The 11,562-nt window shown below is 41.8% G+C and overlaps 1 protein-coding gene across 1 annotated transcript in view; it reads left to right on the top strand.

Moving 5' to 3' along the window:
* Positions 1-116: 116 nt before the first annotated feature.
* CTPS2 (CTP synthase 2) overlaps positions 117-11,562 on the top strand; it is a 76,745-nt gene continuing 65,299 nt past the window's right edge. The window contains exons 1-6 of the mRNA XM_086482035.1: positions 117-130; positions 3,143-3,309; positions 5,466-5,636; positions 5,921-6,021; positions 7,908-8,024; positions 9,408-9,491. Of these exons, the coding sequence (XP_086338161.1) occupies positions 3,144-3,309; positions 5,466-5,636; positions 5,921-6,021; positions 7,908-8,024; positions 9,408-9,491 (639 nt within the window). The 5' untranslated portion in view covers positions 117-130; position 3,143. The remainder of the gene's footprint in view (positions 131-3,142; positions 3,310-5,465; positions 5,637-5,920; positions 6,022-7,907; positions 8,025-9,407; positions 9,492-11,562) is intronic.

Genomic DNA, 11,562 nt, shown 5'->3' with positions numbered 1-11,562 from the left:
CGGGGAAGGGCGCCGGGGGTGGGGAGTAGGCGGGGCAGCGGAGGTGGCGCGCGAGGTGGGCAGCGCGCCGGCGGCGGAGGGGCGGGGGGCGCGCGCGGGGCCGCCCCTCTCCCGCGGGGACGGCGGGGAGGGGGAGGGGGAGGGGGAAGAGGCTCCCCGGGGCTGACCGGCGCCGCCATGTCCCGCCCCGAAGGGGAAGCGGCGGGCCGGGCTCGTCGGTGTTCTCCCGGCGGCGAGAGGGGCGCTGCCGCGGGGCTTCGCCTTCCGCGGGGGTTCGCTGCAGTTTGGCAGCCCCCGGCGGGGAGCGGGCGGCGGGCGCGCCCTCGTCGTCGCTCCGGGGCTGCTGCTTTGGAGTAGCCGCCTTTAAAAAGCAAAAAAAAAAAAAGGCGGCGCCGGGCGGTAAGTCACAGACCGGCGGCCGCTCGGGAGGGGGCAGCCCCCCGCCGCCGCGGTCCTTTTCCGCCGCCCGGCCTGGCCTCCGCTGAGCGGCCGCCGTCTGACGGCCCTGCCCGCCCCGCACCTGGGCCGCCCGGAGGTGGCGGCCGCGGGGCGGGGCGAGCCCCTCTCCTGGGCTCGGATACGAGCGGGTGGCTGCTGTAGCGCAGCACGTTTGGGACAGAGCGCTCCAAAATCCCTCCCGAAGGCGGAAAGGTCCTGTCGATGAGGCTGAGCGGAGTGATTCGTGTTCCCCGCCGCCTGTGCTATTTCCACAGCCGCCGCTCCACTTGCAGGAGTCTCTTTTGGCTTTCCCTTCCCTAACTCTTTTATTTCCTTCTCCTTTTACAAGTGACTTCGCAAACCGCCTGGAGGTCTTGGTTTCTGTTGCAAGTGCACATCGTGTTTCCTTCAGCTGGTGGGAAATCGCTGTTCTTGCTAAAATCACAGCGAGCTCTTCGTTTCTGTTCCTGTAAGCAAGGCGATAGGGTTTAAGAGGTTTCGAGTGGCACATGCTCAAGCTTTATACCTCCCGTTGAAATTTCTCCCCCCGCCTTTTTCTGAAAATAGCTTTGAAGATGGCTTAGATGGTTATGAAGTGTTGATGTTGACAACTACATTAGCCTATTTATGAAGGGTGTGGAACAGAGGAGGCAGGCACCAAACTTAAAATCTGTGCTATTTAAAAAAAAAAAAAAATTAAGATGGAATGTTAGGGAAAAGTTAATTCCTGGTGATGCTTTTCTCTTAAGTACTTTTGGTGGCTGTGGTCTTCCTTTTGTCCCTATTGACATGGAAATAATAGTTTTATTAATTGCTGTTCTCAAGAAACAGAAGAGCGTTGGTAACAAGCATTGTTACGTTCCTGAACTCTCTCCCGAAGATCCAGGCCGTGTTTATGTTACTTCAGCACAGCAAGAGGAGGAGCTATAGTGTTGATTCGCCAGCTGCTGCTTACACCGGCGGTGGAGGCACCGTACCGCTTTGATTTATACCGAGTGCCGTGAGATCATGCGCTGTTGCATGTAGTTTTGGATGAATTAGGTACTTCGGTAAAGGAAGATTTTCTTGACTCCAGAATTTTTGCTCTGTGGTGAGCCACGCAGTCATTGTTCAAAAATGATTCCAGTGATAAGCCTCCCCAGCTGCCTGAGTGTAATGTGAGTGCGGTTATGGATGAGATACACATGACATCACCCTGTTTCAGATGGGGCGGAGAAACAGTGGCAAAAAATCTGTGCTTGGGTGGAAGCCAGATGAAGCACGAGACTAGCAGGGACAACATCAACAGCAGTCGATGCGAACAGCAGAATATAGCAACAACAAGGGTGGTGAGGAATTTTTAATTAGGATAGTAATTAGCAGAATTTTTAGGAGGTGTTCTCATCTTTTTTTAATGGTTCTGGATCCATTACCATTCATACTCATACATAGACATATTAGCATCTATTAGATGATTGCGCTGCTCCACCCCCCCATATGATTTACTTAGTATGATATTTGAATTTCTTAGTTCATAAGAGGTTCATTTTATTTTTTTTTTCCTGTTTTAAGGATCCAGGCTTCCTATAAAGAACTGAATTTTCAAGAGACAAAATTTCTGTACCTGAATAGCTGCTGTTGCTTACACTATGGTAGAGCAGTGCGAAATATGGTGGTCTATCTGATCAAGGCTTCAGCACCAGAATATGCATTAACTGTCACATTTCTGTCTTCAGGGTACAGTGTTTGTGAGTACTCGTTGTGAAGAATCATTTATTTCTCAGTCCAGATGGAGAAGCAGGGGCTCTGACAAGTTGGCCCTGCCATAGGTCTCAGAGCGACTCTATCCAGGGTTGCTGTTCTGAATGCACGGTGCTAATGAGTGTCGTAGCATCAGGTGTTTCTCTAAATCTGAAACTTAAAACAAATATGATGTTGTTTTCTAGAACAGCATCAACTCTTACTTTGCATCATAGTCCAGAGATGCTAAATGATTCTTTTTTCTGATTTTTCTCTCACAGTCATTCCAACGCTCTTGAGCAGTTACATGCTGTAGTATGGTTATGGACATTCTGGTCCTGTTTTTCTTGTCTGGTCTCAGGTTCTATTGATCTGTAGGATATTGTAAGACTTTTGTGAATTGGAGAAGTGAAAGCTGCTGAGAAATAGAGTGGATGGTGTGACATTCTGATTTTAATAGATATTTGAAGCTACAGTCACTCCTTTTAAAGGTAAAGCTACTGGGTAGAGAATGTGAGTGTTCTGGCTAATGTAGCAATGACCAATCTTTGAGCTAAATTCTCAAAACACATGTGAAATTATTAACTAATTTAGAAAGAATCCAGGGTGAGATTTATCTTGCCTAACTTGTGATTCTAAAAGTTAGCTGGCTTTTCCCGTCATGAGGAAGGAATACATCAAATGAACTATGCCTCTTTGGCATCTCCACAGGGCACTGTATCAAAATGATATCTGTTTTTCCACTGATTGCTGAGTGGATGTAGGTGCTTAGTTTACGTATTGGTGTGTAAACTGGGAGAGATTAATCCTACTCCCGGGTTCCAAAATTGTAATTTTTGTTGCTTGTTTCCAAAGGTCATTTCAACTTGGGTTGTTTACATACTGAGGCTGCGTTCTTCCCTGACACGAACTTGCATTCATCAGATGTACGTCTCTGTCATTTTAGATTTCCAGCTCGAGCTCTGTGTGCTTGTGCTGATTTTCTGATGAAGTACATCCTGGTAACTGGTGGTGTCATCTCGGGCATTGGCAAAGGGATCATTGCAAGCAGCATTGGCACCATACTGAAATCATGTGGTCTACGTGTCACTGCAATCAAAATTGATCCTTACATAAACATAGACGCTGGAACCTTTTCACCATATGAACATGGTAGGAAGGGCAGTGCTGTTCCCTTTTGCATAAATATTTGTATTCACAGTAATCTGGTGGTTTGCTTGTGTGGTGGGTTTTTTTTTTAATTTTCGTTTTTAAAACCAATAATATGGTAGTTATTAGTAATTTTATAATGTACTTAGCAATGCAAGTTTGTTCCTTATTATGTGTTGTCAAGGGCATTATCTGCTTTAAGTAAAGAGAGGAGAAGCCTGTTTGTTGAAGGTGATTTGTGAGTAGATGCTCCCTTTCTATAAAATACCACTTTTGGGAAAATCCTAGCAGTAGGCCTTGTTCAGTTAATGCTATCTTCAATTCAGTCTGATTAAAAAAAAAATACAATTGGAATAGTACTATAAAACTTATTTGAAACTCAAGTCCTTTACAGTTACTTGTGAATGCTATTATCTGGGTGTCAGATGTCAGTGCCTTCTAGTGTGAGTGTCTTCATAAGAGTTAGATTAAGTGCTCATTTTAGACAATAAGGATCTAGAGAAAACCATCAGTGAAGCTTAGAGAGCCAACTAATGATATAATTTTAAAGTAGATCTTAGTTTGGTTGATTAGTTCTCTAAGCTGTGTTGGTTTTATTGACTACCTGACATGACAGCCGGCTGAACATGAGCCAGCAGTGTGCCCAGGTGGCCAAGAAGGCCAACAGCATCCTGGCCTGTATCAGACATAGCGTGGCCAGCAGGAGTAGGGAAGGGATCGTGCCCCTGTGCTCAGCACTGGTGAGGCCGCACCTCGAATACTGTGTGCGGTTTTGGGCCCCTCACTGCAAGAAAAACACTGAGGTGCTGGAGCGTGTCCAGAGAAGGGCAATGAAGCTGGTGAAGGGCCTGGAGAACAGGTCTGATGAGGAGCGGCTGAGGGAACTGGGGTTGTTCAGCCTGGAGAAGAGGAGGCTGAGGGGAGACCTTATCGCTCTCTAAAACTACCTGAAAGGAGGTTGTAGTGAGGTGAGGGTCGGTCTCTTCTCCCAAGTAACAAGTGATAGGACGGGAGGAAATGGCCTCAAGTTGTGCCAGGGGAGGTTTAGATTGGACATTAGGAAAAGTTTCTTTACTGAAAGAGTGGACAAGCATTGGAACAGGCTGCCCAGGGAAGTGGTTGAGTCACCATCCCTGGAAGTGTTCAAAAAACAGGTAGATGTGACACTTTGGGACATGGTTTAGTGGGCATGGTGGTGTTGGGTTGATGGTTGGACTTGATGATCTTAGAGGTCTTACCTAACCTAATGATTTTATGATTCTATGATTCTATACATTGCTGATGAGCTACAAGACAGTCTGACATGCATTTATAATGTTGAATGCTCCTTCAGCTGTCTGGCTTGTTACTCGTACGTTTATTAAAAACAATGGTTTTCAAAGTTCCAGAGTACTTTCAGCCAATAGACATTTCTAATTCTGTTTATTTGTCAGTTTTTGTCTGCTTACTCTCAGTCTAGACCAAAATTTTTGGAACTGGGGATAAACATGTTTATCTCCTGAACTGAAAAAAACCCCACTTTGCTTTTTAAGCGGAGGAAGAGCACAGCACATCAGACCTCTCTCAAAAAGCCAAATTTAACTAATCCAGTAGTCCTACACTTTCAGAAGTGCATCTGGTGCTACTTAGGCAGTTGACTGGGGAAGTTCTGCCTTTACTTTTGGTGGTAAGACTCCTGTGATGATTTGAGATTGTGAAGAAGCATTTATGTTCGTCATAACTTTATTCCTGATCCAAGCCTTAATCATTAACATAGATCCAAACAGCAAGAATTTATAGTGAAGTGTTTTGAACATTTATGTTTATAAAACCAGTTTTTGGCTCCCATGTGTAACTTAATGTTTTATTTGTTACTGATTTATGATTCCTAGAGATTGTTTTCCTCTGATAAAGGATTGTAGCATGCTGTTGAAATGCTGGTTAAGTATTTTTAAGTTACTTAATTTATATGCAAAACTATATGTGACCGAGGGATAGGCGTTAGATGTAAAAGTGATTACTCGGGTATTGTCACACAGAATGACAATGCAGATTGAGTTGCAGCATGTGCTTTATTGATATGTTGTTGTGCTATGTCATTTTAAAATAAGTTTCTTCAATTTTAAGAATAATTTCTGATTATTCTATTGTTTTTCTCTGTTTTCACTTTCTTTTTTTAGGTGAAGTTTTTGTATTGAATGATGGTGGAGAAGTTGACTTAGATTTGGGAAATTATGAGAGATTTTTGGACATCAGTCTCTATAAAGATAACAACATCACCACTGGAAAGATATATCAGCATGTCATTAATAAAGAAAGACATGGTGATTACCTGGGAAAAACTGTTCAAGGTGATATTTTTAATTCTATGGGATACTAGTCCATTCAGTCTTCATGAAAGAGTGATCAGCCAGAACAAGCTGCTCCTTGCTGCATCACCTTATTCTTTTCTCCTTCCCAAGAGATAAGGGCATATTCCTGTAGTGTTGGGCTTTGGGATTCAAGGAAAGAAGGAATAGAAAAAGGAGCTAGTAGTTTCCTTTTGACTTATGCTTATTTCCCCCGTTTTGTATGCAAACCCTGGTATATGGGCCTAAAGTAAGATACGCTTGCCGCCTTTGGTTTTGTCTTGTAGTTGTTCCACACATCACTGATGCAGTTCAGGAATGGGTAATGAATCAGGCAAAAGTTCCGGTGGATGATGACAGAAAAGAGCCACAAATTTGTGTAATTGAGGCAAGTATGAAACCTTTTAGGATGTATATCCACGGCAGACACAAGGCACTAGCTTGCTTTCCTTTTGCTACCTGCTGTAAAAGGGTCAGACTGAAGTTTTATGGAGAGCAGCAATGCAATTCACGTTTTATATTCTTTGGTTTGTTCTGAGAATGACAGGCGTGGTTTTATCCCTTCTAGCTTCTGTTTGCTTGACTGAATCCCTTCTAGAATATTGCTGAAACTGAGCAGCTTAAGAGTTTATTAATTTATAAAATTAGAGTATCTGGCTGCTTTAATGTGAAGTATCTGTTCCAAAATACGGACATTTGACTGAATCATCTTGAGAAACTTTCTGTAATACCTGGAATCTCCTGTGGTCGGTAGGAGAGCCTGTAACATTCTAGGTTTCCATATGACTTCAAGTGTCCCATCTTGTTGCTTGTGGTCATGTTTAAAGGAATATATTTAAACACTGTGTAAGTTAGTTTTCCACTTTCTGGTGTTGTTTTTAAGATCTTTGGAGGCATCTTTGTTCATGCTTTAACCTGCTGATGTTCTGTGCAGTGTAAACAATGGGGTTTAGCCACCCTTAGTAGGGCATTGGGACAAGTGGAGGAAAGTGATTGCTAGTATTACTATTACACCGGAAAATACGGAAAAAGATTATATCTGAGAATTTGGCAGAAGAATATGTCATAGATTTAATGACAGTGACCACCATAACCAATAGTGTGATAAACTTTGTGACCCAGGCCACAGAATTGCTCAGTATTTTTTATTGGTATAAGTATAAAATATAAATAAAATAAAAAGTATAAAGCATAAAATATAGATATTTTATATAAAAATAAAACAAAATATACTTATTGGTATAGCTATAGATCTTTTTTATGATGTGCACAGTCAGAGTCAAACATTTCATTTAAAACAAATGTGAAAACAGCAAATACGGAAGTTGCACAAGGATGTTAATAAGTGACGGGCTTGCAAGTCCTTTAACTTAAAGCTTTCTGTTTCTTCCATGTAAGGGTTTCTTTTTTTGTTTGTTATAGCTCCGGCTTGATAAAAATATTTTTCTTCAGGACTTTAAGGGGTAATTGTAATGTTTTTCCATGGCAGAATTTTGAAGGAGTTTCACTGAATATGTGTGTCATATACAAATGCAGTCGTCAGAATCTGGTACTGAACACAAATGAGCAATTCTGTCAGAAGCCACTGGGTGGCATAGAAAGATCATTCTGAAATACAGCTACTTCTTGAGACTTAGGTGCTAAACACTGCTTTATTCAGTGCTTAGTCTACTGCAGGTCTTTGTGTCTTTGAAAGACACCTAATTTCTGTCTTTATAAATAAGTTTTATCATGGTCTTAGTCTTGGGGTTTTAGTTTGGTAATAAGTATTTTAAGTCTTTTATAATGTCAAATATTATTTCATATTGTCCGTATGCATTTACTGATGTTGGAAAGCTATGATAATATTACTAAATGTCTGTATCTTGTTGGTAACAACTGTTCATTAATCTGATAGACAGGAAAATAAAGTTTTTCTGTACAAAATCCTCCACATAAGCTTAAATAGTGGTTACTTTTTCACCACTGTGAAGGCAGTGTAAAGCATGTGTTATTCAGTAGCACCACACATGTTCCCATGGGAAGCTTATGTGTTTGGTGTAAAGCGATTATAACAAAACTGCAAAATTGTTTTATGCTTTCCACAGGAAACGAAATGCACAGAATAGCTGAGGGTTCTTTGCAGACTATGCTTGCAAATTTCAATTGTCAGGTTTTTTTAAGATAAAAATTTCAGAAAACTTGTTGAGTATGTAAGAGATTGACTTTTTTTTTTTTTTTCCCTTTTGTTTTTGCTTTCTGCCATTCTGACATATCCAAGCTTTCTTTTTTCAGCTGGGTGGAACCATTGGAGATATTGAAGGAATGCCATTTGTCGAAGCATTTAGACAGTTTCAGTTCAAAGCAAAAAGAGAGAACTTCTGTAATATCCATGTTAGTCTAGTACCACAGGTAAGTTATGAAAATTAATAAAATAGATTTTATTCTGTATTGGGATTTATATTTGTTTACTTCTCCCATTAACGCTTCCATGATGGAGAGTTTTAGAGACAGAGATAGGAAACGCAGCCACATTGGGATAAATAAAGGCCTTGATAATTACTGTATTGATGTGAGAATCTGTTTTAGTGTTCTAAGTTACCAAAAAATCCCTTATCAACACTAATTTAACTAGAAGGCTAAGTGCACTTATGCTTTGTACTGGAAGGTGCTGGTACTTTAAGTAAGAAAGGCATTCAGACTCTAAGGTATCGTTTAAAATTGTATTTGTCAGAGCTAACACTATAAGGCGAGAACTGTATAAAAGACCTTATATCCCTTTAGGTGATGGGAACCCCGGGTGGTGCGGTGTTGAATGGCCCTGACGTGCAGCAGGCTGGGCAGCCCACATCTGTAGAAGAGATTCTCCCCTTTTGGTCATTTGAGCTAATAGATAATTTTCTTACAAGGAAACAATTGTATCATTTTTACTGCCAAGCAGAAAGGATGTTCGCGGGAGAACTTCTTGCCGCATCCCTAGACAAAGGCAAGGCCACGCGGGTGATGTAGTTGCTGGTGCTGGGTGGGAGCTGCCTGCCGGCTCCGCTGTTGCAACGATCTGTCTGAGTTTGTCCTGTGCCCAAGGGATTTGTGCAGCACAGGCCTGGGCCTCCTCAGGTGAACTCTGATGTGGATCACTAACTCCTCGATGTACAATGGTCTTCTGGTCAGGGTGGCTACAACTTTTTGTTTAGGGCTAAAGGTATTTTTCCGTTCAAACTATGAATTTTAGTTCACAAGTAGGTTTTCTTATTATTTTAAGAGGTAAGTATTCACTAGGGAGATTTTGATAAGCAAAGGTTGGTTATGATGGTATGATTGTACCTTGTACAGATAAAAAGAGAATTATTAACCACTGCAGCTATGGATTAGATGATTGATCAGCAATTGGTAGGATTGATTCTGTGTATTTGAGAACAGAATTATTTACTACATGTGATTATTTCTGAGGACAGTCACTGAAGGCTTTGGGCTATGTTGGACATTTGCCATTTATTAGCAAAATTCAACTTTTGGAATGTTCTTCCACCTGAGCGAATTATATTGAAACTTTTTCTCTGAGAGAAAAATAGAAAATAAACCTGACCTGAAATAGGGCCATGTGATTTCTTCACAGAATTTCTTATGTAAGTAATAACAGTGGTGCCATTTCTGCTTCTGGCATATTGTGGCTCTGTTTGGATATTTTACTTCCTGCAAGTATTATTACTTGCAATGACTTTTCTCTTTTAACTTGTAACTGCTCTGTTAGTAAATGTTAGCTGGCATTTGAGCTTTCAAAATATGTCTTTCCAGCCTAACGCTACTGGCGAACAGAAGACAAAACCAACACAGAACAGTGTGCGAGCACTGAGGGGTCTAGGCTTGTCTCCAGATTTGGTGAGTCAATAAATACAGATTTTTATTTATAGGTCACTAGAAATGTCCTTGAATAACCTATGTTCAAAGAATAAGCCTTAGTCTCCCACAAGAGACAAGAATTTTAGAAGAAATGCAAAATATATGCTGCACTGCTTCACTAAAGCCACAGGAAATCAAATTACTCTAATTCACTCATTCAATTCAATTCATTAAGTTAACTTAATTCAACTAACGTCTTGCAATATCTTGGGACTGTAACTATGTTCTTCTTCTGAAGGGATCTTTGCAGAAAAATCATTCTGCACTACTAAAAATAATCTAAAGTCTCAGTTCACTTTGTGGGAAGACCTAGAATGCTTCTGGCTTCTAACATTCTCCCGCAAATTTCTTTTTATGCATGATTAAGAAGTAATCCTACCTTTGAAGTATAGATTTAAAAAATATTCCTGTTTGGAAATACAAAATGTGTGGGTGAATATTCAAAGTGAAGTTCCTCAATTTCTTTCACAGAATCATAGAACAGTTTGGGCTGGAAGGGACCTTTAGAGGTCATCTAGTCGAACCCCCTGCAGGAGCAGGGACACCTTTAGCTGGAGCAGGTTGCTCAGAGCCCCATCCAACCTGACCTTGAATGTTCCCAGGGATGGGGCTTCTACCCCCTTTCTGGGCAGTCTGTTCCAGTGTTTCACCACTGTCACTGTAAAAAATTTCTTCCTTGTATCTAGTCTAAGTCTGCCTTCTTTCAGTTTAAAACCATCACCCCTTGTCCTATTACTACATGCCCTTGTAAAAAGTCCCTCTTCAGTTTTCTTGCAGGCCCCCTTTAAGCACTCAAAGGCCGCTATAAGGTCCCCCTGGAGCCTTCTCTCCTCCAAGCTGAACAACCCCAGCTCTCTCAGCCTGTCCTCACAGGGGAGGTGCTCCAGCCCCCTGGTCATCTCTGTGGCCCTCCTCTGGACCCACTCGAGCAGGTCCATGTCTGTCTTACATTGAGGGCCCCAGAGCTGGACACAGGTGGGCTCTCATGAGAGAGGCCCAGAATCGGAGAATCACCTCCCTCGACCTGCTGGCCACACTTCTTTTGATGCAGCCCGGGATACGATTGGCTTTCTGGGCTGTGAGCGCACATTGCTGGGTCATGTCCAGCTTTTCATCCACCAGCACCCCCAAGTCCTTGTCTGCAGGACTACTTTCAATCCCTTCTTGCCCTGCATGCTATAATGAACCTAATGCCAGCATGTTTCACCTCATGTCAGTTGGCAAATGGTGACAAATGCTCAACTCCTTCCATTCTTTCTCTCCAGTGCTCTAGCAATGAGTATGTGCTTATTCTTTGGATGCAGTGTTTGCATCCCTGGCACTTTTCATTGGGAGCAGAGAGGAGACACAAGTAGATTGCAGCTCCTTGTTGTGATACCTGTCTGCCATTGATGTTAATTTGCTTGGTCAGGTGTTGATAGCAGTGAAGCCAGGGCAGCACAGCTTCAAATGCTGGTACAACTCCTGTTCAAACTTAATGCTCTTATCTTCCTGAGCTGTGGTGGAAGACACACTTTGTTTCTAGGTCTGCTTCAGGAACAGAAAAGGACAATTTTGCTCTTTTGTGTAAGCCTGCTTGTTAAGTCAAAGAATACTTTCCTTACTTGATTTTGGAAGTTTCCATTCTCTTAAAGTCCTCTGAGAGAAAAGTCTTCCTAACCCTTCTCAGAAATGAAAAAGTAACGAGAATAGTCGCTACTTCTGTGTAATATTTATATCCTCAAAAAGAAAAAATGATTCTTAAAAGGATAGTCACACAATTAAATTTTGTGTTGTGCTTCTTTCTGATTTTTTTTTTTGAAGTCTTGTATTTTACATTTATCAAAAAGCATATCTGCAAAACCAATGGCTTTATAAATAGGATATATGAAGGATGTTAGGTAGCTTCAAATTGTTGTGACCGGGTAACTGTAATCAGCTTGTGGAGGGAAAGACTTTTATTAATGCAATGCTGCTCTATATTTCAAGCTTCAGGGCCTAAATTTCAAAATCCCTCTTGAGATACCAATTGCATATGGAAAGTTGCATGTCAGTTTTGAACACCAGGGTA

The sequence above is a fragment of the Leptosomus discolor genome, chromosome 1 (assembly GCF_034619465.1).
Source record: "Leptosomus discolor isolate bLepDis1 chromosome 1, bLepDis1.hap2, whole genome shotgun sequence".
In the NCBI taxonomy this organism is placed as follows: Eukaryota; Metazoa; Chordata; class Aves; order Leptosomiformes; family Leptosomidae; genus Leptosomus; species Leptosomus discolor.
Note: the sequence above shows the minus strand (reverse complement) of the source record. Positions and strands in the feature narration are given on the sequence as shown.